Here is a 26161-nt window from a genome sequence, read left to right as displayed (position 1 = left end):
GGAAGGGGAGGAGCCTCAACCAATGGAGAAAATAGAGGTATTACTCTGTAGCTTCTGTGTGCCTGAACAAGCCTTGCAAGGCAAGCTGAGGTACAAAAGGACGCAAGGGAGGAGGAGAAAGAAGCAGGCAAGAGCCAGTTGCTTGGGGGCCTGATAGGAAGCCTCTGGGGGCCTGATTTTGCCCCTGGGCCGCATGTTTTGACACCCCTGTATTAGGGATGCCAGCTTCCAGACGGGACTTGGGGATCCCCTTGAATGACAGCTCATCTCCAGACTGCAGAGATCCGTTCCCCTGGAGAAAATGGTGCTTTGGAAGGCGGACTCGATGGCGTACGTCACTGAGGTCTCTCTTCCCCCCAGGCTCCATCCCTACATCCCCAGGAGTTTTGCAGTGGAAAAGAGAAAGTGTCCAATAGCACATCAAGAGGCTAAGAACATTTGCGGCAGGATATGAGTCACTGCTCACTTCCTCAGATACAGCTAGAATGTGAATCCACCTGTCCTAATACCTTGCAGGGCTTTTTTTGTAGCAGGAGCGCCTTTGCATATTACGCCACACCCCCAGAGGTAGCCAAGCCTCCTGGAGCTTAGTTGGCCCTGTAAGAAGAGCCCTGTAAACTCTTGGAAGATTGGCTACATCAGGGGGGCATGGCCTAATATGCAAAGGAGTTCCTGCTTCAAAAAAAAGCCCACCTTGGCGAGTGGACTGATTTGAGAAGCCGAATGACAAGAGCGGGAGAATGGCAATAGGAGGCGTGGCTGGATCAGGTGTGATATGTAGAGGGGTAGCAGAAGCAGAAATATCTGCACTGGCAATGAGACAGAGCCCCGTGGCGCAGAGTGGTAAAGCTGCAGTACTGCAGTCTGAACTCTCTGCTCACAATCTGAGTTCGATCCCGGCGGAAGCTGGTTTCAGGTAGCTGGCTCAGGTTGACTCAGCCTTCCATCCTTCCGAGGTCGGTCAAATGAGTACCCAGCTTGCTGAGGGGAAAGTGTAGATGACTGGGGAAGGCAATGGCAAACCACCCCGTAAAAGGTCTGCCGTGAAAACATTGTGAAAGCAACGTCACCCCAGAGTCGGAAATGACTGGTGCTTGCACAGGGGACTACCTTTACCTTTAATGAGACAGGAAACCTGGATTGCGATTCAGTCCGGGAGGATGTGTTGTCCTAAGCCTCATCACCAGTGGCAATTCAGCAGCCTGCCCCCCTCCAAGGAGAAGGAAGCAGACGTCCATGCCCAAAAACTTTTCTAGGGAGATTTTATAGCCAGCAGCTAATAGTTAAATGTGCAGCCAGCATCTTGGGACTGCAAGGATCCGTTTTTCCTATCAGTCGGCAGCCAGCTTCGAGCAGAGAGGTGTGCACTCTGCCACCTAGACTGTACGTCAGTTCTCAGCCTTTTTCTGTGGCTTTCCAAGGGTGCTGATAACGCTGGGAAACTGGGAGTGGCTGGCCTTTGCCCGCTGGATCAGACCTGGAGGCGATTTTGAAAAAAACTCTCGACTTGCAAGTCAGGGAATGCCTGAACCTCATTTCCCTGATGGCCAGCTTCTGTTGACCGTGTTGACAAAATGGGGCCCCTCCTCTGAGTCCTCACTGTCACTGAGCCCTGGCTGGTTGACAGCCACAAGTATTCTTGCCTATAGGACATGGGCAGGTGTGGAATTCTAGCAGGAGCTCCTTTGCATATTAGGCCACACACCCCGATGTCGCCAATCCTCCAAGAGTTTACAAGGCTCTTTTTTGTAAGCTCTTGGAGGATTGGCTACATCATAAGAACATAAGAGAAGCCATGTTGGATCAGGCCAATGGCCCATCTAGTCCAACACTCTGTGTCACACAGTGGCCAAAAAAAATTATATATATATATATATATATATATATATATATATATATATATATATATACACACACACACACACACACACACACACACTGTGGCTAATAGCCACTGATGGACCTCTGCTCCATATTTTTATCTAAACCCCTCTTGAAGGTGGCCATGCTTGTGGCCGCCACCACCTCCTGTGGCAGTGAATTCGTGTTTTAACAATTTATTAATAACACATGGTTACAATATTTAATTATCTTTTTCTTACACTAAACCATATGATATTTCACCCCCCCTCCCTCCCATCTTGACTTCCCCGAAGTTACAAATTTGAATTCAATTCTAAAGGTACCACTAATCTATCAAAATATAATACTTTTAATTAATACTAAAAAATTGTCCAATGTCTTTTTATATTCCACTCTTTCTCCATATATCCTTTGAATTTCTTCCACTCCTTTTTAAACAAGTCTAGGTCATAGTCTTTTAATTCCACATGTTAATCACCCTTTGGGTGAAGAAGTACTTCCTTTTATCCGTTTTAACCTGTCTGCTCAGCAATTTCATCGAATGCCCACGAGTTCTTGTATTGCGAGAAAAGAGTCCCAAGCGTTTCAGCCTTTCTTCATAGGGAAAGTGTTCCAGCCCTTTAATCATTCTAGTTGCCCTTTTCTGGACTTTCTCCAATGCTATAATATCCTTTTTGAGGTGCAGCAACCAGAACTGCACACAGTACTCCAAATGCGACCACATCATCGATTTATACAGGGGCATTATGATACTGGCTGATTTGTTTTCAATTCCCTTCCTAATAATTCCCAGCATGGCAAACGCACACTGTCTTGACATTTTCAGTGAGTTATCTACCACGACCCCATGATCTTTCTCTTGGTCACTCTCTGCCAGTTCACACCCCATCAACTTGTATTTGTAGCTGGGATTCTTGGCCCCAATATGCATTACTTTGCACTTGGCCACACTGAACTGCATCTGCCACGTTGACGCCCACTCACCCAGCCTCAACAGGTCCCTTTGGAGTTCCTCACAATCCTCTCTGGTTCTCACCACCCTGAACAATTTAGTGTAATCCGCAAACTTGGCCACTTCACTGCTCACTCCCAACTCTAAATCATTTATGAACAAGTTAAAGAGCATGGGACCCAGTACTGAGCCCTGCGGCACCCCACTGCTTACCGTCCTCCACTGCGAAGACTGCCCATTTATACTCACTCTCTGCTTCCTATTACTCAGCCAGTTTTTGATCCACAAGAGGACCTGTCCTTTTACTCCATGACTCTCAAGCTTTCTAAGGAGCCTTTGATGAGGAACTTTATCAAAAGCTTTCTGGAAGTCAAGGTAAACAACATCTATCGGGTCTCCTTTGTCCACATGTTTGTTCACCCCCTCAAAGAAATGTAACAGGTTAGTGAGGCAAGATCTTCCCTTACAGAACCCATGCTGAGTCTTCCTCAATAACCCGTGTTCATCAATACATCAGGGGCAGAATTCTAGCAGGAGCTCCTTTGCATATTAGGCCACACACCCCGATGTCGCCAATCCTCCAAGAGTTTACAAGGCTCTTTTTTGTAAGCTCTTGGAGGATTGGCTACATCAGGGGCGGAATTCTAGCAGGAGCTCCTTTGCATATTAGGCCACACACCCCTGATGTAGCCAATCCTCCAAGAGCTTACAAGGCTCTTTTTTGTAAGCTCTTGGAGGATTGGCTACATCAGGGACGTGTGGCCTAATACGCAAAGGAGCTCCTGCTAGAATTCCACCCCTGGGCATGGTCAGCATGAGGCTTCAAGTGCAGCCTTTAAATGCCTCATCGTGCGTCCCCTTTCCCATCCATTTATTGGTCAGTATCACAACTTCTATGGCGACGCCAGCCTATCGCCTCCAGCCTCAGCGAGGGCAGCTAAATATACGTTAGTCTCTTCGGGGGTCTGATACGATAGATGAGCAGGGGACCACTGCAGATTTGAAGTCTTTCCCAATCACACAGTTCTTCTATTAATCCACTCTCCTAAACTTGAATCAAGCTGGCCTCTTGGCGACAGGCTTTGGCCGATCACTTCAATTAAGCCTAATAAGAACACCACTTCAAACAGACTCACCAATTGGGGTTTAGCTGAGCAAACTTCCTGACAGACTTATCTCTTCCAGTCAGCTATGGAGGAGGGGGAGCTGCTCTATTAAACTCCCCCTTCTCTATGTAGGGCCCCTCCATTGGAGGTCCTCCAGGTCCAGTGAGAGGGAGAGCGCGGGAGAGCGGCAGAGAGAGACGGGGCAGCAAGGGAGTGAACAGAAGAGCGGCAGAGAGAGGGGTGTGTGGGAGAGTGGCAGATAGAGGGGGCAGCGAGAGAGAAAACAGGAGAGTGGCAGATGAGGGGGAGCAGCAAGGGGGAGAGTGATAGATAGAGAGGGGGGCAGCGAAAGAAAAGCAGTGCACAAGAGAAGGGGACAGTGAGAGAGCAGCAGCACAAGTGAGAGGGGGACAGTGAGAGAAAGAACAGCAGCACATGAGAGAGAGGGACAGTGAGTGAGCGGCAGAGAGAGGGAGCAGTGCAAGAGAGAATGGCAGCACAAGAGTGAGGGGGACAGTGAGAGACAGAGAACAGCAGCGCAAGAGAGAGGGGGGAGAATGAGAGAGCAGCAGAGAGAGAGAGAGCAGCGGCACGAGTGAGAGGGGGAGAGTGAGAGAGAAGAGCAGCACATGAGAGAGGGGGACAGTGAGAGTGTGGCAGAGAGAGGGGGGAAAGTGAGAGAGCAGCAGAGAGAGAGGAAGCAGTACAAGGGAGAATGGCAGCACAAGAGAGAGGGCGACAGTGAGAGAGCAGCAGAGAGAGAGAGCAGCAGCACAAGTGAGAGGGGGACAGTGAGAGACAGAGAGAACAGCAGCACATGAGAGGGGGACAGTGAGAGAGCGGCAGAGAGAGAGGGAGCAGTGCGAGAGAGAATGGCAGCACGAGAAAGGGGTACAGTGAGAGAGAGAACAGGAGAGAGGGGGACAGTGAAGGAGCAGCAGAGAGAGAGGGAGCAGTGCAAGAGAGAACGGCAGCACAAGAGTGAGGGGGACAGTGAGAGACAAGAGAACAGCAGCGCAAGAGAGAGGGGGGAGAATGAGAGAGCAGCAGAGAGAGAGAGCAGCGGTACGAGTGAGAGGGGGACAGTGAAGGAGCAGCAGAGAGAGAGGGAGCAGTGCAAGAGAGAATGGCAGCACAAGAGTGAGGGGGACAGTGAGAGACAGAGAACGGCAGCGCAAGAGAGAGGGGGGAGAATGAGAGAGCAGCAGAGAGAGAGAGAGCAGCGGCACGAGTGAGAGGGGGAGAGTGAGAGAGAACAGCAGCACATGAGAGAGGGGGACAGTGAGAGTGTGGCAGAGAGAGGGGGGAAAGTGAGAGAGCAGCAGAGAGAGAGGAAGCAGTACAAGGGAGAATGGCAGCACAAGAGAGAGGGCGACAGTGAGAGAGCGGCAGAGAGAGAGAGCAGCAGCACAAGTGAGAGGGGGACAGTGAGAGACAGAGAGAACAGCAGCACATGAGAGGGGGACAGTGAGATAGCAGCAGAGAGAGAGGGAGCAGTGCGAGAGAGAATGGGAGCACGAGAAAGGGGTACAGTGAGAGAGAGAACAGGAGAGAGGGGGACAGTGAAGGAGCAGCAGAGAGAGAGGGAGCAGTGCAAGAGAGAATGGCAGCACAAGAGTGAGGGGGACAGTGAGAGACAGAGAACGGCAGCGCAAGAGAGAGGGGGGAGAATGAGAGAGCAGCGGCACGAGTGAGAGGGGGAGAGTGAGAGAGAACAGCAGCACATGAGAGAGGGGGACAGTGAGAGTGTGGCAGAGAGAGGGGGGAAAGTGAGAGCAGCAGAGAGAGAGGAAGCAGTACAAGGGAGAATGGCAGCACAAGAGAGAGGGCGACAGTGAGAGAGCGGCAGAGAGAGAGCAGCAGCACAAGTGAGAGAGGGACAGTGAGAGACAGAGAGAACAGCAGCACATGAGAGGGGGACAGTGAGATAGCAGCAGAGAGAGAGGGAGCAGTGCGAGAGAGAATGGCAGCACGAGAAAGGGGTACAGTGAGAGAGAGAACAGCAGCACGAGAGAGAGGGACAGTGAGTGAGCGGCAGAGAGAGAGAGAGAGAGCAGCAGCACAAGTGAGAGGGGGACAGTGAGAGACAGAGAACAGCAGTGCAAGAGAGAGGGGGGACAGTGAGAGAGCGGCAGAGAGAGAGCAGCAGCACAAGCGAGAGGGGGACAGTGAAAGAGAGAGAACAGCAGTAAATGAGGGAGGGGGACAGTGAGAGAGTGGCAGAGAGAAAGGGAGCAGTGCAAGAGAGAATGGCAGCGCAAGAGAGAGGGGGACAGTGAGAGAGCAGCAGCACAAGTGAGAGGGGGACAGTGAGAGTGTGGCAGAGAGGGCGACAGTGAGAGAACAGCAGAGAGAGAGAGCAGCAGCACAAGTGAGAGGGGGACCGTGAGAGAGAGAGAAAACAGCAGCACATGAGAGAGGGGCACAGTGAGAAAGCGGCAGAAAGAGAGGGAACAGTGCAAGAGAGAATGGCAGCGCAAGAGAGAGGGGGACAGTGAGAGAGCAGCAGCACAAGAGAGAGGGGGACAGTGAGAGACAGAGAACAGCAGCGCAAGAGAGAAGGGGGTCAGTGAGGGAGCAGCAGAGAGAGAGAGAGAGACAGGGACAGTGGCAGCAAGACAGAAAGCAGGAGTGCAACAATGACGAGTGAGAGAGCAACAGCCAGAGAGAGAGAGTGCAAGAGAGAGCTGGGACCGGGTGGGTTGGATGCTGGAGAGAAGCAGCAGACCAGCCCACTTTCCCCCCCATCAAATTTCTTAGCTCCTGGGCTCCTCCACCCAAAATTTTCTGTCTACAGGCCTGCTTCCGGTGTAATGAAACATTCAAGGTCAGACTTCAGCTCTTGCGTCAGTGGAACAAACGGCGAACTTCTTAGAGATAATGGTTTTATTTAAAATAAAGCATGGTCTTTCTATTAGGCAAGAATGTGATGGAGAGGTGAAAGTAAATCATACAAGTACAAAAAAAAAATGCACGTGATAAAATCAGACCTACTAACATTTCTCAAACTTAGCAGAATATATAAGCATTACAATTCTCTAAGATTTAGGTAAGTCAGTTTTCAAGTCGATAGGTAGAAGGCTAAGTACAACAGGAAGCTCCACACATGTGATAAGCTCACCCAATAGAAGGTGTTTTCTGACTGGAAGCCTCCAATAGAAAGCCAGGTTGGGCGTCTATGTTACTCTTTTTACGAGGTGCCAGAGGAAGAGAAATAAAACAGGCAGCTGTTCTTCAAATAAAAACAATTGGAGCTTTAACTGATTGTGCAAATGGGTAACTATGCTAGGATACAATCTTGATAACTTTCCTGAGCAGGAATTGAATTTTACAAGGGGTCACATAATGCATAAACATAAATAGAATCATGTACGTGCAACGTATTTCCTCTCATCTGTGAGTGTCCTTTGGTGGAAAGGTGTACACTCCAAAGGAATCTTATCCCACGCTGCAATCATTTGTACGGTTTCTCCGCTGAGTGAATTTTTTTAAGGGAAGTACATGCCGACTGAAGTCTTTCCCACACTCTAGGCATTTGTATGGTTTCTCCCATGTGAACGTATGAAGCTGCTTTATACTGAATCAGACCCTCGATCCATCAAAGTCAGTATTGTCTACTCAGACTGGCAGCGGCTCTCCAGGGTCTCAAGCTGAGTTTACGCCTATTTGCCTGGACCCTTTTTAGTTGTAGATGCCGGGGACTGAACCTGGGACCTTCTGCTTACCAAGCAGATGCTCTACCACTGAGCCACCGTCCCTCCCCAAACCGTCCCATGCGAGTTCTTTGTTGGGAAGTCGCTTTTCCACTCGCACTGAAGCTTTTCCCACAGTCCAGGCATGTATACAGCTTCTACCCTGTGTGAATTCTTTGGTGCAAAGTAGGAATGTAACTGTGTCTGAAGCTCAACCTTACTGTAATGAGACAAATTCACTCAAGTGGGGGGGGGGGATGGGACGAGGTGGAATTCACATGCCTCTTATCATCTCAGTAATTATTACAGTAAAGTTGGGTAAAAAAACCCCGAAAACATTTGCAAGTAGTTCCACAGGGACTCAAACCCGGGACCTTCTGTGTGTAAAGCACTACACTATGGAGAAGGTGGCAGAAAAGGCAGTCATTAAAAATAAGTATCTACACCAGGGGTGGCCAAACTTGTTTAACGTAAGAGCCACATAGAATAAATGTCAGAAGTTTGAGAGCCACCAGACATGAAGGTCAGATGTTTGAGAGCCGCAAGGAAGGAAGCAAAATAAATTTTTTGGGGGGGGGAGGGAGAGGAGGAAAGAAAGTAATTTTAACTTTAAATGCATTGTCCAAGCTATTGGCTAGCTTGGAGAAGGGATTTAAGGAGAGAAATGCCTTCTCCAGTTCGCCCAACGGGGTGGAGGTGAGGGCTCCAAGAGCCACACAATGTGTGTGAAAGAGCCACACGTGGCTTCCGAACCTCAGTTTGGCCACCCCTGATCTACACTAATATGACTGCCTACAAAAGTTTGCCAACGGCATCTGTTTATAAAGTGGGTATTATTAGCGGGGAATAAACTGACAAGACATGTAAAGAGAAAAGAAGACGACTGCAGATTTATACCCTGTCCTTCTCTCTGAATCAGAGACTCAGAGCGGCTCACAATCTCCTATATCTTCTCCCCCCACAACAGATACCCGAGGTGGGTGGGCTGAGAGAGCTCTCACAGCAGCTGCCCTTTCAAGGACAGAGTCTCAGAGCAGCCTACAATCTCCTTTCCCTGCCTCCCCCACAATAGACACCCTGTGAGGTGGCTGGGGCTGGAGAGGGCTCTCACAGCAGCTGCCCTTTCAAGGACAGAGGCTCAGAGCGGCCTACAATCTCCTTTCCCTTCCTCCCCCACAGCAGACACTCTGTGTGGTGGGTGGGGCTGGAGAGGGCTTTCACAGCAGCTGCCCTTTCAAGGACAGAGGCTCAGAGCGGCCTACCATCTCCTTTCCCTTCCTCCCCCACAGCAGACACCCTGTGAGGTGGGTGGGGCTGGAGACGGCTCTCACAGCAGCTGCCCTCTTCAGTGCACAAATGGGTGTACAGCAAAATAATCCTTTAGGATAAAGAGGAAGGGCCCCAGCCTCTGACACTGCAGCGGACTGCTGTGGCATCGAGCATGTGAAAAGCTGGGAACCTGTCTTGATGGACAGTGAGGTGTCCACATGTCCTGAAGCCTTTCCCACATTTGAGGCATGTGTATGGTTTCTCCCCTGTGTGAATTCTCTGATGGACACGAAGGTGTGATCTCTGACTGAAGCTTTTCTCACACTCCAGGCATTTGTATGGTTTCTCCCCTGTGTGAGTTCTTCGGTGGCAAGTGAGAACGTTACTGCGACCAAAGCTTTTTCCGCAGTCCACACATTTGTATGGTTTCTCCCCTGTGTGAATTCTTTGATGGGAAGTCAGACTGGAACTTTGGCAGAAGCTTTTCCCACACTCCAGGCATTTGTACAGTTTCTCCCCTGTGTGAATTCTATGATGGGAAGTAAGACTGGAACTGTCTGTAAAGCTTTTCCCGCATTCCCTACATTTATATGGTTTCTCCCCTGTGTGTATTCTTTGATGGGCAGTGAGACTGTAACGTTCATTGAAGCTTTTTCCACACTCCATGCATTTATATGGTTTTTCACCTCTGTGAATTTTTTGATGGACAGTAAGGTGTCCACTTCTCCTGAAATCTTTTCCACACTCCAGACATTTACATGGTTTCTCCCCTGTGTGAATTCTTTGATGGGAAGTAAGATTGGAACTCTGACTGAAGCTTTTCCCACACTCTAGGCATTTATATGGTTTCTCCCCTGTGTGAATTCTTTGATGGAAAGTAAGACTGGAATTCTGACTGAAACTTTTCCCACATTCCAGGCATTTATATAGATTCTCCATTGCATGGATTTTTTGGTGGGAACTAAGGTATGAACTTGAACTAAAGCTTTTCCCACACCCCAGACATTTGTATGGTTTCTCCCCTGTGTGAATTCTTCGATGGGAAGTTAGAGTGGAACTGTGTCTGAAGCTTTTCCCACACTCCAGGCATTTGTATGGTTTCTCTCCTGAGTGAATTCTTTGATGGGAGGTAAGACTGGAACTGTCAATGAAGCTTTTCCCACACTCCAGGCATTTGTATGGTTTCTCTCCTGAGTGAATTCTTTGATGGGATTTAAGTCTGGAACTCTTACTGAAGCTTTTCCCACACTCCAGACATTTATATGGTTTCTCCCCTGTGTCTCTTTGATGGGAGGTCAGGTGCATTCTCTGCCAGAAATTTTCCCCACCCTCCTGGCATATATATATATTTTTTCCTTTACACATCAGCAGCTGAATATTAATGACTGATATTTCAGGGAAATTTTCCCTGCTTCCAGTGCACTCATTCCTGTTGTCTCCTTGACATATTTCTTGCCATACGAAGTCATGCTCTTGTAAAAGACGAGAACTATTCCTCCCTTTAGATGAGTATTTTCCCTCTTGCTTCCTTGGCGCGTCCAGATATTCAAACTCCTCTTTCACATCTGAATATGTATCCTCTTTTCCCACCAACACCTGTTCTTCTGTTTCATTTGCTGACTGCCACTTGCTTCCTGCTGAAAGAAAGGGATACCTGGTACGTTGATATGACATTTTGCATAAATACCTAATTTTGAGTTCATTAGCATCCAATGACTAACAAGGTTTTCTGGGTTTAAGCTTTCAGAGTAAAGGTTCCCTTCCTCATATTTGAGTCAGAATGGAGATCTCTCATGCTGTCATCACACACACACTAAAGGATGCGCTTTCAATTCACCAGCCCTTGGAAGGAAGCAAAGGCAACACACAGTTCTGAGACAGAGATCTTAAGCCCCTACCTGCCAATTCTTCCTCTTCACCACAGCCCAGAAGAAAGAGCTCTTCTTCTTCCAGCCAGGATATGAGGTCAGGTTTGGCAATCAGAGGTCCTGTTTATCGGGGAGGGGGGGGGGGACCACAAAATTAGACTTCTTTGGTGTGCCCATACATTCCACCATTCTAAGCAGACTATCCATCACTCCAGAAACACACAAGAAATAGGGCTGAGATGGAGGACTGTATGGGGTCAAGACTCATCTCTCTTTTGTTATCCTCAAACTCTGTAGGATCATGGATATGAGGCTATACTAGGGCTGCCAAGACCCCGGTCCGGCCGGGGGTTCCCCCGCCTAGAAGGTTCCCAACCCCACTGGCCCACATTGAGGTGGCGGGGGGAACCTCCCCCAACATCGCTGGCACAATGACGTCAACAGGAAGTGACGACATTGCACTGGCGATGTTGCACGGTGGCCGCTCTAGGCGTTTCTGGAAAAACTCTATAGTTTTCCTGGGCGCTCTAGCCATTTGGGAGGGGAAACTCTATGGTACAATAGATACCATAGTGTTGTTGCCTCCCAAATGGCTAGAGCATCCAGAAAACCATAGACTTTCCCCGGAATCGCCTAGAACGGTCGCTGCGCAATGTCACCAGCGTGATGATGTCACTTCCTGGAGAGTCCCCCGCCAGGGGCGTCAAAGTACTTGGCAACCCTAGGCTATACACACACGTGCACCCAACTCCAGACCTCTTGGAACCTCAGCCTCTGTACATCTCCCAAGTCTCCAAATCTGGCTTTTTAAAAAATGACAATTATACTGTTGAGCCAGCAGCATACTTGACTTCTTTGAAAGTAAATTACTTTAGAAGGGCGTTCTCTTTGGCAAGGAATCTTACACTCCCTTCTGCAGTTCTTGAAGGCAGGTAAAGGGAAGCCCCCTACTTGGAAAAGTGATGCTCGTGTTCTTTAAAGGAGGCGGAGTCTCTGGGGCACATGTTTTTCAGTTGCACATTTCATAACGCGCCACGGTCAGAGATTATTACTCCCTTGTTGGACAAGATCCCTGCCCTCACAAGTAAAGCCAGGCTAGGCTACCTCCTAGCTGACATAAACCCTAAAATCACCTATCCAGTTGCCAGGTTTTGTTTGTTGATCATTAGGCTGCGGAAGATGTACATTAACCAGGTTTGAATTCTGGACTTGAATAATTGATATGTTTCACATCTCTCCTCCAGTACTGACCCAATGCCACATGGGGCCCTAGGCAGACTCGCTGCCTGGTGCTCCCCTCCACAACAACCCCCTCCCCGGTGCCTCCTCCTCACGGCTCTGCACCCCTCCCCACGCCTCCCCCAAGCCTCGTGGGCATTCAATGAAATTGCTGAGCAGTCAGGTTAGAACGGATAAACAGAGGTACTTCTTCACCCAAAGGGTGATTAATATGTGGAATTCACTGCCACAGGAGGTGGTGGCTACAAGCATAGCCAGCTTCAAGAGTGGTTAGATAAAAATATGGAGCAGAGGTCCATCAACTGGATGGGCCATTGGCTTGATCCAAAATGGCTTCTCTTATGTTTTTATGTTCTTCTAGATACCTAAGAGGTGGTGGCGGCTACAAGCATAGCCAGCTTCAAGAGGGGGATAGATAAAAATATGGAGCAGAGGTCCATCAGTGGCTATTAACCACAGTGTGTATATATATATGTGTGTGTGTGTGTGTGTGTATATATATATATATATAATTATTGGCCACTATGTGATACAGAGTGTTGGACTGGATGGGCCGTTGGCCTGATCCAACATGGCTTCTCTTATGTTCTTATGTTAATCTTAATGCAGTGTTTTAACTCCGAACTGTAGGGTTTTTAAAAATTGTTATTATTGTATGTTGTGATCCGCCCTGAGCCCATTTACGGGAAAGGAAGGAATATAAGCCTACTAAATGAAATAAATAACTAGTATTTCTGATGATTAAGATGTCCAATAAGGTCTTCCTCATGATTAGCCCATGAGAGAGTTGCGGGGTTGCGTGCGATCCGTGAAGAACATAAGAAAAGGAAGACCAGACAAGGGAGAAAAAGGGAATGAAGCAGTGCATAGGGGAGGCCTGGGGATCCAGGGAGGGTGAGAGTTATGTTGGAAACATGGCCCAAAAGGGGATTTAGAGAGGAATGCAGGCTGACCACCCAGCAGATACCAGAAACAGCATCACAGCAACAGAGCAATACTCCTGCAGATTTGGAGATGGAGTCTGAGAAAGACAGGGACCTCAGTGGGGTACAGTGGCACAGACGCCAGATTCCAGACAATCTTTTTCTTTGGAGGACTCATCTCTGTAGTCCGGAGCTGAGCTGTCATTCCAGGGATACCACCTGGAGGCCTAAAATATTTATTGGGGTAATTCCAAGTTCAACAATTACTAAGATCTTTGATGATTAATATGCCCAATTAGGTCTCCCCACCCCCATGGCTAGTCCATGAGAGAGTTGTGGGGCTGTGTGCAATCCTTACGGGCATTAGTAGGTTAGAATCATAGAATCCTAGAGTTGGAAGGGACCTCCACGGTCATCTAGTCCAACCCCCTGCACAATGCAGGAAACTCACAAACACCTCCCCCCAAATTCACAGGATCTTCATTGCTGACAGAGGGCCATCTAGCCTCTGTTGAAATACCTCTAAGGGAGGAGAGGCCAATTTCATAAAATCCTAGAGTCGGAAGGGACCTCCAGGGTCATCTAGTCCAACCCCCTGCACAATGCAGGAAACTCACAACTAACCTCCCCCTAAAGTCACAGGATCCTCATTGCTCTCAGACGGCCATCTAGCCTCTGTTGAAAAACCTCCAAGGAAAGAGAGCCCACCACCTCCCGAGGAAGCCTCTTCCACTGAGGAACCGCTCTAACGGTCAGGAAGTTCTAGGATAGATGGAAGCACCTGACCTGAAATGTATGGCTGAGTCCCAGACCTTCTATCCTTCATCTCCCATTATCTCTTGGCCCGAGGGGTATCCTGGGACAGTGAAATCAAACCACGCTGTCTTATTTGCTACTTCCTGGATTCACCTCGCTTATTTCCGTCGCCCACAAGGAGAGCACAGAGCCCTTCCCGCATCAAAGGAAGGATAGAGGAAGGTGGCAGAGATCAGCCATTGGGAGCAGGTCAGGCAGCCTGGCTATGCCCTTCCTCCATAAGGCCTTCCTTATTGTCAACAGCCCCGTGGCGCAGAGTGTTAAAGCTGCAGTACTGCAGTCCTAAGCTTTGCTCACAGCCTGAGTTCAATCCCCGGCGGAAGCTGGGTTTTCAGGTAGCCGGCTTGAGGTTGACTCAGCCTTCCATCCTTCCGAGGTGGGTCAAATGAGTCCCCAGCTTGCTGGGGGGAAAGTGTAAAAGACTGAGAAAGGCAATGGCAAACCACCCTGTAAAAGGTCTGCCGTGAAGCCGTTGTGAAAGCAACATCACCCCAGAGTCGGAAACGACTGTTGCTTGCACAGGGGACCTTTCCTTTCCTATTGTCACTCCTCACTGGAAGAAGGAGCACTGCAAGAAGGTCCTAACACTAACAAACACAGATCTCTATTTGCGATTCTTTTAATCTGCTAAAAACATTCCCATGATTTTACACTGCCCACTTATATCAAGAATTGCTGCTTCCATTCCCATTTGTCTGATGAAGTCTGCTTAAGAGCATACGAAAGCATACGAAAGCTTACATTCTGAATAAAACTTAGTTGGTCTTAAAGGTGCCCTTGTCTACTGCTGTGATCTGATAATGACTCCAAAACAACCGTTTGGCTTACAGATCTGTTAGGAGTATGAAGATGAGTTTGTCCCTTTGTGACAGAGACTAATCTTTGGGACCAGGGCAGACAGCCTGGCCACACCCTTCCTCCTTAAGGGCTTCCTTATTGTCACTCCTCACTGCTAGAAGGAGCAAAAGATCCTCACCCAGGGAGGCCACGTTCCCATAATTCTCCAGCATGACTTCCTTGTACAGAGCTCTCTGGGCTGGGCGCAGCAGGGTCCACTCCCCCGGGGTGAAATACACGGCCACCTCCTCGAAGGACACCCCAGTCTGCAAGAAGGAGAAGGAAGCAGCTCTTGACTTCACTGGAAAGCTGGTCCAGGAGGGGAAGCCAAAAACGGAGACCATTAAAACAGGAAGAGCAGCGTGAAGGGTGGAGGGAAGAGCCCTGTGAGGTCATCTCCTTCCCGCCCCCCCCCCCTCCACTACCCTATTGGGAGCGTTTTGGAAGCAAAGGGGCTGTCAGTCACAGATGACAGCCAGTTGCTCAGGGGCCTGATAGGAGCCCTCCGGGGGCCTGATTTGGCCCCCGAATTGCATGTTTGACACCCATGGTTTAGAGGGAGTATTAGTTACAAGAGACATTCGGTGCTGGGGCAAACCAAAAGTAATGTTCTAATTTGGCGTTCCCATTGGCAGGGTTGCAACCCAGCACCGGACCACGGAAGCCTCAATGCCGGGTCTCCAGGTATGGCCGGACTGGCCCGTTCCCCTCCATGCCACTGCCTACAACTGTAGCACTCCATGTGGAGGACGCTCAGAGAGCGCTACAGACACTGCGCACTGGCCAGAAGCCCTTCCCCGCCCCTCTCTGATGTTCGGAAAAATCAGAGAGGGCCAGGGAAAGCTCCTTGCCGCCGTTTCCTGGTTCCTGGCTCCACCCCCAAAGTCTCCTGACTCCACCCCCAAATTTTAGTGGGCCACGAAGGCGACATGTAAAAATAACCGAGCCACAAGGAAAAAAGTTTGGGAAACCCTGTTCTAATTTGTCCTGCTTCTCCAAAAAACCAACCTAGACGGGGTGTGTGTGTGTCATAATTTCCCTGCCTTCCCAGGGGGGAACATTAGAATCCATAGGAAGGAGCTCGATCCTCTGAACATTACAACAGAGAAGAAAGAACCACCCATTGTCTGCCTCACATCGCCCCAATGATACCCCATACCTGAGCTGGCTGCATGGCAGCTCTTTTCCCTTCAGCACCCAGAGGAGATGGCTGAGGAGGCAACCAGGGCGTCCTTCTGCTCCTGCCTGGGAAGGGGGAGAGAAAGAAAGAGGGTGAAAACCCCTTTTTGCTCCACGTCTGTTTTCGGTGCCAGTCCATGGAGTGAACTTCTCTCCAGACTGGATTCAGGTCACAATTCAAGATACTGGATTCGATCTGTCAAGATGTTTGGCCCCACATCTCTCCCCTCAAACAGCCATTCTATGTTGGGGGGGTGGGATCCTGTCTTCCATTCATCCCCTCAGTTTGGTGTAGAAGAAGAAGAAGATATTGGATTTACATCCCGCCCTCCACTTCAAAGAGTCTCAGAGCGGCTCACAATCTCCTTTACCTTCCTCCCCCACAAGAGCCACCCTGTGAGATGGGTGGGGCTGAGAGGGCTCTCCCAGAAGCTGCCCTTTCAAGGACAACCTCTGCCAGAGCTATGGCTGACTCAAGGCCATTCCAGCAGGTGCAAGTGGAGGAGTGGGGAGTCAAACCCGGTTCTCCCAGATAAGAGTCCGCACACTTAACCACTACACCAAACTGGCTCTCCAGTGTAGTGTTTAAATGGGTGGACTCTTATCTGGGAGAACTGGTGTTGATTCCCCACTCCTCCACCCACACCTGCTGATGTGACCTTGGGTCAGTCACAAGTTCTCTCAAGGCTGTTCTGCTCAAGAGCCGTTTCTGTCTGAGCTCTCTCAGCCCCGCCTACCTCACAGGGTGTCTGCTGTGGGGAGGGGAAGGGAAAGGAGATTGTAGGCCTCTCTGAGCCTCTGTCCTTGAAAGGGCAGCTGCTGTGAGAGCCCTCTCTAGCCCCACCTACCTCACAGGGTGTCTGCTGTGGAGAGGGGAAGGGAAAGGAGATTGTAGGCAGCTCTGAGACTCTGTCCTTGGAAGGGCAGCTGCTGTGAGAGCCCTCTCCAGCCCCACCCACCTCACAGGGTGTCTGCTGTGGGGGAGGAAGGGAAAGGAGATTGTAAACCTCTCAGAGACTCCTTTGGCTAACAAAGGGCAGGGTAAAAATCCAATCTCGTCCTCCTCCTTCTCTTCTTCCTCTTCCTCTCCTTGAAATGCTTTCTGGAAAACTCTGCCAATCTGTTCCTTTTCCCTGCCTGCAGTTACACCCCTCCCTTATCCCTTCTAAGGAGGCCAAGACCCTTCTGCTTGCCCCCCTCCACCTTTTAGAAGAAAGGAGAATGGGGTGGGAGAGCCCTAATTAGAAGGGATGGAATGCCTGAGGTGGCAAGTGAAAGATGCCAGCTCCAAAAGGAATTAATTTCTCTGTGCAGACAGAAATCTAGCCCTTGAGGATCGTGTTCCTCCGCCTGAAGTCTCAAGGGAAGCGGCCTTGAATCCATGGGTGGACAGAACAGGAGAAAAAAGCAGCAGGGAGTCCAGTCTGCTCCATCAGCTTATGTCTCTGCCACGGCGAGGACAGGTTTCTCTGCATTTGGCCTGCCCCGAACTCCCTGCAATTCCCCCCACCCCCTAACAGTGAAGAAGAAGATGATATTGGATTTATATCCCACCCTATACTCTGAATCTCAGAGCAGCTCACATTCTCCTTTATCTTTCCCACACATACACACACACACACACAACAGACACCCTGTGAGGTGGGTCGGGCTGAGAGAGCTCTCCCAGAAGCTGCCCTTACAAGGACAGCTCCTACGAGAGCTATGGCTGACCCAAGGCCATTCCAGCAGGTACAAGTGGAGGAGTGGGGGATCAAACCCGGTTCACCCAGATAAGAGTCCACGCACTTAACCATTACACCAAATTGGCTCTCAGTGGACTGTTCCAGTGTTTTAAAAACCATCAATTCTATATTAATAAACTGGTTTACCTTGACTTCCAGAAAGCTTTTGATAAAGTTCCTCATCAAAGGCTCCTTAGTAAGCTTGAGAGTCATGGAGTAAAAGGACAGGTCCTCTTGTGGATCAAAAACTGGCTAATTAATAGGAAGCAGAGAGTGAGTATAAATGGGCAGTCTTCGCAGTGAACGACGGTAAGCAGTGGAGTGCCGCAGGGCTCAGTGCTGGGTCCCATGCTCTTTAACTTGTTCATAAATGATTTGGAGTTGAGAGTAAGCAGTGAAGTGGCCAAGTTTGCGGATGACACTAAATTGTTCAGGGTGGTAAGAACCAGAGAGGATTGTGAGGAACTCCAAAGGGATCTGTTGAGGCTGGGTGAGTGGGCGTCAACGTGGCAGATGAGGTTCAATGTGGCCAAGTGCAAAGTAATGCACATTGGGGCCAAGAATCCTAGCTGCAAATACAAGTTGATGGGGTGTGAACTGGCAGAGACTGACCATGAGAGAGATCTTGGGTTCATGGTAGATAACTCACTGAAAATGTCAAGACAGTGTGCAATTGCAATAAAAAAGGCCAACGCCATGCTGGGAATTATTAGGAAGGGAATTGAAAACAAATCAGCCAGTATCATAATGCCCCTGTATAAATCGATGGTGCGGTCTCATTTGGAATACTGTGTGCAATTCTGGTCACCGCACCTCAAAAAGGATATTATAGCACTGGAAAAAGTGCAGAAAAGGGCAACTAGAATGATTACAGGTTTGGAACGCTTTCCCTATAAAGAAAGGTTAAAATGCTTGGGGCTCTTTAACTTGGAGAAATGTCGACTGTGGGGGTGACATGATAGAGGTTTACAAGATTATGCATGGGATGGAGAAGGTAGAGAAAGAAGTACTTTTCTCCCTTTCTCACAATACAAGAACTCGTGGGCATTCAATGAAATTGCTGAGCAGTCGGGTTAGAACGGATAAAAAGAGGTACTTCTTCACCCAAAGGGTGATTAACAGGTGGAATTCACTGCCACAGGAGATGGTGGTGGCTACAAGCATAGCCAGCTTCAAGAGGGGGTTAGATAAAAATATGGAGAAGTGGTCCATCAGTGGCTATTAGCCACAGTGTGTGTATATATATATATATATATATATATATATATATATATATATAAACTTTTGCCCACTGTGTGACACAGAGTGTTGGACTGGATGGGCCATTGGCCTGATCTAACATGGCTTCTCTTATGTTCTTCTGTGACACAGAGTGTTGGACTGGATGGGCCACTGGCCTGATCCCACATGGCTTCTCTTATGTTCTTCTGTGACAGAGAGTGTTGGACTGGATGGGCCATTGGCCTGATCCAACATGGCTTCTCTTATGTTCTTATGTGACACAGAGTGTTGGACTAGATGGGCTATTGGCCTGATCCAACATGGCTTCTCTTATGTTCTTATGGTGTAACCCAGTAGACCTGTGGTTATACCCACAGACTAGTCAACTGCCAAAGTAAAAAAAAACCAAAACTGACTCAAACACCCCATAGCCGGGGAAGAAAAAACAGCTGTCTTTGGGGGTGAAGGCAGGGGCATTTAAAAGGGCAGCCATCCTGCCTTTCTTGAGAAATTTGCCTTCGCCCCAAAGCAGCTTTGGGCAAGATGGCAGAAAAGCCAGAGGAAAACTCCAGCAGCGGCCCAAGTGCTGCAGGGTGCTGTGCAGAGGCTATCAAGTCTGGCTTTAACTCTGGCTCACTCAAAGAGCATGCTGGGTAGAACCAATGTGTAACCAAATGCTGCTAGCTAACTCTCCCCTGTTCCCCCCTCCCTTCTATAGAGAATGTCCCCGCTTTGAAATGGTGATGTGTGAAGAGTCTTATCTGAACCTTCTCAGCTCAGGCTCCGGGGAGACAGCAAGCCTGGGAGTACCAAGGCCATGGGCCTCTAATCAACATGAGAATGTATTAGTAACATCTATGTGTGAATGTTCCCTTTGCTAGATTCCCCAGCCCGCAGGAATCCCTTTGAAGTGTTCCTTATATGCAATGTATCTATTTTACGGTCTTCAGTCTTTTCAAGCTCTGGCCAAGGCCGCAAGTAACCAGTATCAATAAACTAGTTCTTTGTCTCTACATCGACTCGTTATTGAACCTGCAGACTTGACAGAGGCAGGAAAAAGGAATCCCCCAAAGCATCAAACACGGAGCAAATCACAGGTGGAGAAAAGACTTGACTCTCCTGCTCCCGTTTCCCCAAGACGAGGAGCAGCCAAACTTGCTTAATGTAAGAGCCACACAGAATAAAAGTCAGATGTTTGAGCGCAGCAGGACACGAACGTCAGATGTTTGAGGGGAGGGAGGGAGGAAGGAAAAGAAGCCATATTGGATCAAGCCAACCTTTCATCCAGTCCAGCACTCTGTGTCCCAGTGGCCAAAAAAATAGGCACCATCAGGAGGTCCATCAGTGGGGCCAGGACACTAGAAGCCCTCCCACTGTGCCCCACTCCCAAGCACCAAGACTTCAGAGTATTACTGCTCCAGACAGAGTTCCAACAATACACTGTGGCTAATAGCCACTGATGGACCTCTGCTTCGTATGCTTATCCAATCCCCTCTTGAAGCTGGCTATGCTTGTAGCCGCCACCATCTCCTGTGGCAGTGAATTCCACGTGTTAATCACTCTTTGGGTGAAGAAGTACTTCCTTTTATCCATTCTAACCCGACTGCTCAGCAATTTCATGGAATGTCCACGAGTTCCCGTATTGTGAGAAAGGGAGAGAAGTCCTTCTTTCTCTACCTTCTCTATCCCATGCATAATCTTCTAAACCTCTATCATGTCACACCTCAGTCGACGTTTCTCCAAGCTAAAGAGCCCCAAGCGTTTTAACCTTTCTTCACAGGGAAAGTGTTCCAACCCTTGAATCATTCTAGTTGCCCTTTTCTGCACTTTTTCCAATGCTGTAATATGCGTGAAAGAGCCACATGTGGCTTTTGAGCTGCAATTTGGCCACCCCTATCCAAGACAGAAGGGGCAACCCCTTGATGCTGAGGTGGAAGATTTCCTCCCAACCCCCCCACCCCCAGCTTTGCATTCTTCAGATTCTGTTTCGCAAGGGGTCTTCTGAGAGCCAAGTGACACAGACACTGTGCCCCCCTTAGCCCCCCTTTTGGCAGCTCCTTCAGCCCCCTTCATTTCTGTTTCCCAAAGTCTTCCCCTCAGCCCCCCTCCTTCTTCCCCCCCTCAGTTCTGTAATTCCTGATGCCAGATTTGTGTTCATTTATCCTTTGGCGGAGGGTTCATCCTGTTTGCCCTTGTAGAGAACTGAAGGGCATTGCTGGCATATATATATATAGGAGTTGTCCTCGAAACGGCAGCTGCTGTGAGAGCCCTCTCAGCCCCACCCACCTCACAGGGTGTCTGTTGTGGGAGGAGAAGATAGAAGAGATTGTAAGCCGCTCTGAGTCTCTGATTCAGAGAGAAAGGCGGGGTATAAATCTGCAGTCTTCTTCCCTTGATGGGCTCTTTTCTTATCCCCTGCTCTAAATCCCCCCCTCCCCCTGCGACTCCTTCGTAAATGTGTCTCTGCAACGGAAAGCCTCTTCACAAAGGGGACAAGCGGCTCTCTGTGGTGCAGGAGCAGGGGGGGGGAAGGGAACCAAAGGAGGCAAGAAAAAAACGGGGAGGGGGGTTGCTCCCTTTCAGCCCCTGCAAATGCCCCCCTCCTTTCTCACTTGCATTGCAGCCCCCAATCCCATATCCCTCCCCCCAAGCCTATTTTTGCTCACCAGATTGCCTCTGAGCCCTTCAAAGCAGAAGCCAGCATGCTTTCTTGCAAGGGGCGGAGGAGGAAATGGCTCTCCCCGCCCCCCAACTCAGCCCCATGTGTCTCTCTAGGACTGCGGCTCTCTCTTTTAACCCTTCGAGACAGCGCTCATTCTGCAAAAGGAAAAGTGGCCGCACTCCTATATTAAGATTGCACTGCCCACCCCCCCCATTCTCCCCCCTCGGGAGTATGGACCACCTCCTAAAAGGGGCTGGGTATGCTTCACTGAGGCATCGTTTTATTTTTTCCTTTTTGAACCCTGGCTCTGTGCCTTTCTAATTCAAGAACTTTTGAGGACTTCTGACACCCAAGGAGAATGTCCTATTGACAAGAAACAGTCCTTGAGAGCAAATTAAAAAGCAAGGGTTAAGAACATAAGAGAAGCCATGTTGGATCAGGCCAATGGCCCACCCAGTCCAATACTCTGTGTCACATAAGAACATAAGAAGCCATGTTGGATCAGGCCAATGGCCCATCCAGTCCAACACTCTGTGTCACATAAGAACATAAGAGAAGCCATGTTGGATCAGGCCAATGGCCCATCCAGTCCAACACTCTGTGTCACATAAGAACATAAGAGAAGCCATGTTGGATCAGGCCAATGGCCCATCCAGCCCAACACTCTGTGTCCCAGAAGAACATAAGAGAAGCCATGTTGGATCAGGCCAATGGCCCATCCAGTCCAATACTCTGTGTCCCAGAAGAACATAAGAGAAGCCATGTTGGATCAGGCCAATGGCCCATCCAGTCCAGCATTCTGTGTCACATAAGAACATAAGAGAAGCCATGTTGGATCAGGCCAATGGCCCATCCAGTCCAACACTCTGTGTCACATAAGAACATAAGAGAAGCCATGTTGGATCAGGCCAATGGCCCATCCAGCCCAACACTCTGTGTCCCAGAAGAACATAAGAGAAGCCATGTTGGATCAGGCCAATGGCCCATCCAGTCCAATACTCTGTGTCCCAGAAGAACATAAGAGAAGCCATGTTGGATCAGGCCAATGGCCCATCCAGTCCAGCATTCTGTGTCACATAAGAACATAAGAGAAGCCATGTTGGATCAGGCCAATGGCCCATCCAGTCCAACACTCTGTGTCACATAAGAACATAAGAGAAGCCATGTTGGATCAGGCCAATGGCCCATCCAGCCCAACACTCTGTGTCCCAGAAGAACATAAGAGAAGCCATGTTGGATCAGGCCAATGGCCCATCCAGTCCAATACTCTGTGTCCCAGAAGAACATAAGAGAAGCCATGTTGGATCAGGCCAATGGCCCATCCAGTCCAGCATTCTGTGTCACATAAGAACATAAGAGAAGCCATGTTGGATCAGGCCAATGGCCCATCCAGTCCAACACTCTGTGTCACATAAGAACATAAGAGAAGCCATGTTGGATCAGGCCAATGGCCCATCCAGCCCAACACTCTGTGTCCCAGAAGAACATAAGAGAAGCCATGTTGGATCAGGCCAATGGCCCATCCAGTTCAACACTCTGTGTCACATAAGAACATAAGAGAAGCCATGTTGGATCAGGCCAGTGGCCCATCCAGTCCAACACTCTGTGTCACATAAGAACATAAGAGAAGCCATGTTGGATCAGGCCAATAGCCCATCCAGTCCAACACTCTGTGTCACATAAGAACATAAGAGAAGCCATGTTGGATCAGGCCAGTGGCCCATCCAGTCCAACACTCTGTCACACAGTGGCCAAAAAGACCAGATGCCAACAGGCAGCCCACTAGTGGGGCCAGAACTCAAGAAGCCCTCCCACTGTTGTCCACCCCCCCCCCCAGCACAAAGAATACAGAGCATCACTGCCCCAGACAGAAGAAGAAGAGGAGGAGGAGGAGGAGCAGATTTACACCCCACCCTTCTCTCTGAATCAGAGACTCAGAGCGGCTTACAATCTCCTTTATCTTCTTCGTCCGTAAGAGACACTCTGTGAGGTGGGTGGGGCTGAGAGAGCTCTCCCAGAAGCTGCCATTTCAAGGACAACTCCTACAAGAGCTATGGCTGACCCAAGGCCATTCCAGCAGCTGCAAGCGGAGGAGCGGGGAATCAAATCCAGTTCTCCCAGAAAAGAGTCCACTCACTACACCAAACTGCCCAGTGGCCCATCCAGTCTAACACTATCACACACTCACTGCCACAAAAGGTGACGGCGGCTGCAAGCATAGCCAGCGTCAAGAGGGGATTGGATAAACCTCTGGAGCAGAGGTCCATCAGTGGCTATTAGCCACAGGGTATAGATGGAACTCTCTGTCTGAGGCAGTGGTGCTCTGTACTCTTGGTGTTTGGGGGGCACAGTGGGAGGGCTTCTAGTGTCCTGGTCGCACTAGTGGGCCTCCTGATGGCACTTTTTTTTTTGCCACTGTGTTGGCCTGGATTGGCCATTGGCCTGATCCAACATGGCTTCTCTTATGTTCTTCTGTGACACAGAGTGTTGGACTGGATGGGCCATTGGCCTGATCCAACATGGCTTCTCTTATGTTCTTATGTGACACAGAGTGTTGGACTGGATGGGCCATTGGCCTGATCCAGCATGGCTTCTCTTATGTTCTTATGTGACACAGAGTGTTGGAATGAAGGGCCATTGGCCTGATCCAACAGGGCTTCTCTTATGTTCTTACGTGACACAGAGTGTTGGACTGGATGGGCCATTGGCCTGATCCAACGTGGCTTCTCTTATGATCCTATGGGACACAGAGTGTTGGAGTGGATGGGCCATTGGCCTGATCCATCATGGCTTCTCTTATGTTCTTACATCACCAGTTGAAGGATTTTCTAATAATGCAGAACTCCTGTGGCCCTTGCAGAGCAGTTTTTAAACTAAATCTTGGGGGAAAGCCGACAGGAGATGAAATGTCTCTGGTTCGGGAGGACTCGTCTCAAAGAGATGAAGGGTTAGCTGCTATTTTTCTACCGGGTAACGGGCCAGAGTTGTCCTCTGTGAAGGTGACAAACAATATGGACTGTCTGCCAGAGTCTCAAGGCGGCAGGAGGAAGGTGGCGGGCCTAGCTCGCCTGGGAAATTATAGATGTTTGTATGCAAATGCTAGAAGTGTTCGAAGTAAAATTGGTGAATTGGAATGTTTAGTGTTGGGAGAAAACATAGACATTGTGGGAATTGCAGAAACTTGGTGGAATGAGGAGAATCAGTGGGACACGGTGATTCCTGGATATAAGCTATATCGGAAGGATAGGGAGGGAAGGGTTGGAGGTGGGGTGACTCTGTATGTCAGAGAGGATATACGGTCCAGTAAGACTGAGATCAGAGAATTAGATTCACTTTTAGAAATGCTTTGGGTTGAAATAGAGGGCCCAAAAGGAAATTTAACTATGGGAGTTTATTATCGCCCACCAAATCAAAAGAGAGAGGACGATTATAATATGATGGAAGGCTTAAAGATAGCAGCTAAACGTAAAAACTGTGTCGTAATAGGTGATTTTAACTACCCGCAGATTGATTGGGTCAATATGTGTTCTGGTCGAGAGAAAGAGATTGAGTTTCTTGATGCTCTCAATGACTGTGCTATGGAGCAGATGGTCACAGAACCTACCAGGGGTGGGGCGATCCTGGATTTGGTCCTAAGTAATGCCCAAGACTTGGTGAGAGATGTAAAAGTGATTGCGCCACTTGGGAGCAGTGACCATAATGTTATTGATTTCACCATTTGTATAAATAGGGAGTTGTCCAAAAAGACCGCCACAACCACGTTTAACTTTAAAAGGGGTAAATACACTGAGATGAGGAGGCATGTGAGGAGGAAACTGAAAGGAAAGGTACATACGGTCAAAACCCTTGGGGAAGCTTGGATGCTATTTAAAACTATAATCCTAGAAGCTCAGATAAAATACATACCACAAGTTAGGAAAGGCACAAACAGGCATAAGAAAAGGCCTGCGTGGTTAACAAACAAAGTAATGGAAGCTGTAAAAGGTAAGAAGGACTCCTTTAAGCGGTGGAAAACCAGTCCAAGTGAGATTAGTAAAAGGGAACACAGGCTGTGGCAAATCAAATGCAAGACTGTGATCAGGCAGGCAAAAAGGGACTATGAGGAGCATATTGCAAAAAACATAAAAACCAACAATAAAACTTTCTTCAAATATATTAGAAGTAGGAAACCAGCCAGGGAGGCAGTGGGGCCCTTGGATGACCATGGGGTAAAATGATTACTGAATAGGGAAATGGCTGAGAAGCTAAATGAATTTTTTGCCTCTGTCTTCACTGTGGAAGATGAGAACTTTTTGCCCGCCCCAGAACCACTAATTTTGGAAGGGGTATTGAAAGACCTGAGTCAGATTGAGGTGACAAACGAGGAGGTCCTACAACTGATAGACAAATTAAAAACTAATAAGTCACCGGGTCTGGATGGCATACATCCGAGAGTTCTGAAAGAACTCAAAGTTGAACTTGTGGATCTTCTAACAAAAATCTGTAATCTTTCATTGAAATCTGCCTCCGTTCCTGAGGACTGGAAGGTAGCAAATGTCACCCCCATCTTTAAAAAAGGTTCCAGAGGAGACCCGGGAAATTACAGGCCAGTCAGTCTGACTTCAATACCGGGAAAGTTGGTAGAAACCATTATCAAGGATAGAATGAGTAGGCACATTGATGAACACGGGTTATTGAGGAAGACTCAGCATGGGTTCTGCAAGGGAAGATCTTGCCTCACTAACCTGTTACATTTCTTTGAGGGGGTGAACAAACATGTGGACAAAGGAGACCCAATAGATGTTGTTTACCTTGACTTCCAGAAAGCTTT

General features: G+C 48.9%; 2 protein-coding genes across 3 annotated transcripts in view; both read right to left on the bottom strand.

The window, feature by feature from the left end:
• LOC132571081 (zinc finger protein 91-like) overlaps nt 1-26161 on the bottom strand; it is a 336113-nt gene that overhangs the window by 111035 nt on the left and 198917 nt on the right. The window contains exons 2-3 of one of the 2 annotated variants that reach the window (XM_060237746.1): nt 15725-15810; nt 14705-14831 (exon numbers count right to left, since the gene is read on the bottom strand). In XM_060237746.1, the coding sequence (XP_060093729.1) occupies nt 14705-14831; nt 15725-15810 (213 nt within the window). The remainder of the gene's footprint in view (nt 1-14704; nt 14832-15724; nt 15811-26161) is intronic. The other variant, XM_060237745.1, reaches the window with a different exon arrangement.
• On the bottom strand, nt 8994-10533 carry LOC132570951 (zinc finger protein 501-like). The gene has a single exon (XM_060237586.1). It carries the CDS (start codon nt 10245-10247, stop codon nt 8994-8996), a length of 1254 nt encoding a protein of 417 aa, XP_060093569.1. The 5' UTR covers nt 10248-10533.

The sequence above is a fragment of the Heteronotia binoei genome, chromosome 5 (assembly GCF_032191835.1).
Source record: "Heteronotia binoei isolate CCM8104 ecotype False Entrance Well chromosome 5, APGP_CSIRO_Hbin_v1, whole genome shotgun sequence".
Taxonomy (NCBI): Eukaryota; Metazoa; Chordata; class Lepidosauria; order Squamata; family Gekkonidae; genus Heteronotia; species Heteronotia binoei.
This window is presented reverse-complemented; position numbering and strand designations above follow the sequence as displayed.

Excerpts from the sequence above, each read along its gene's own strand:
- LOC132570951 (XM_060237586.1), bottom strand. The coding sequence starts at position 10,247 with ATGTGTAAAGGAAAAAATATATATATATGCCAGGAGGGTGGGGAAAAT.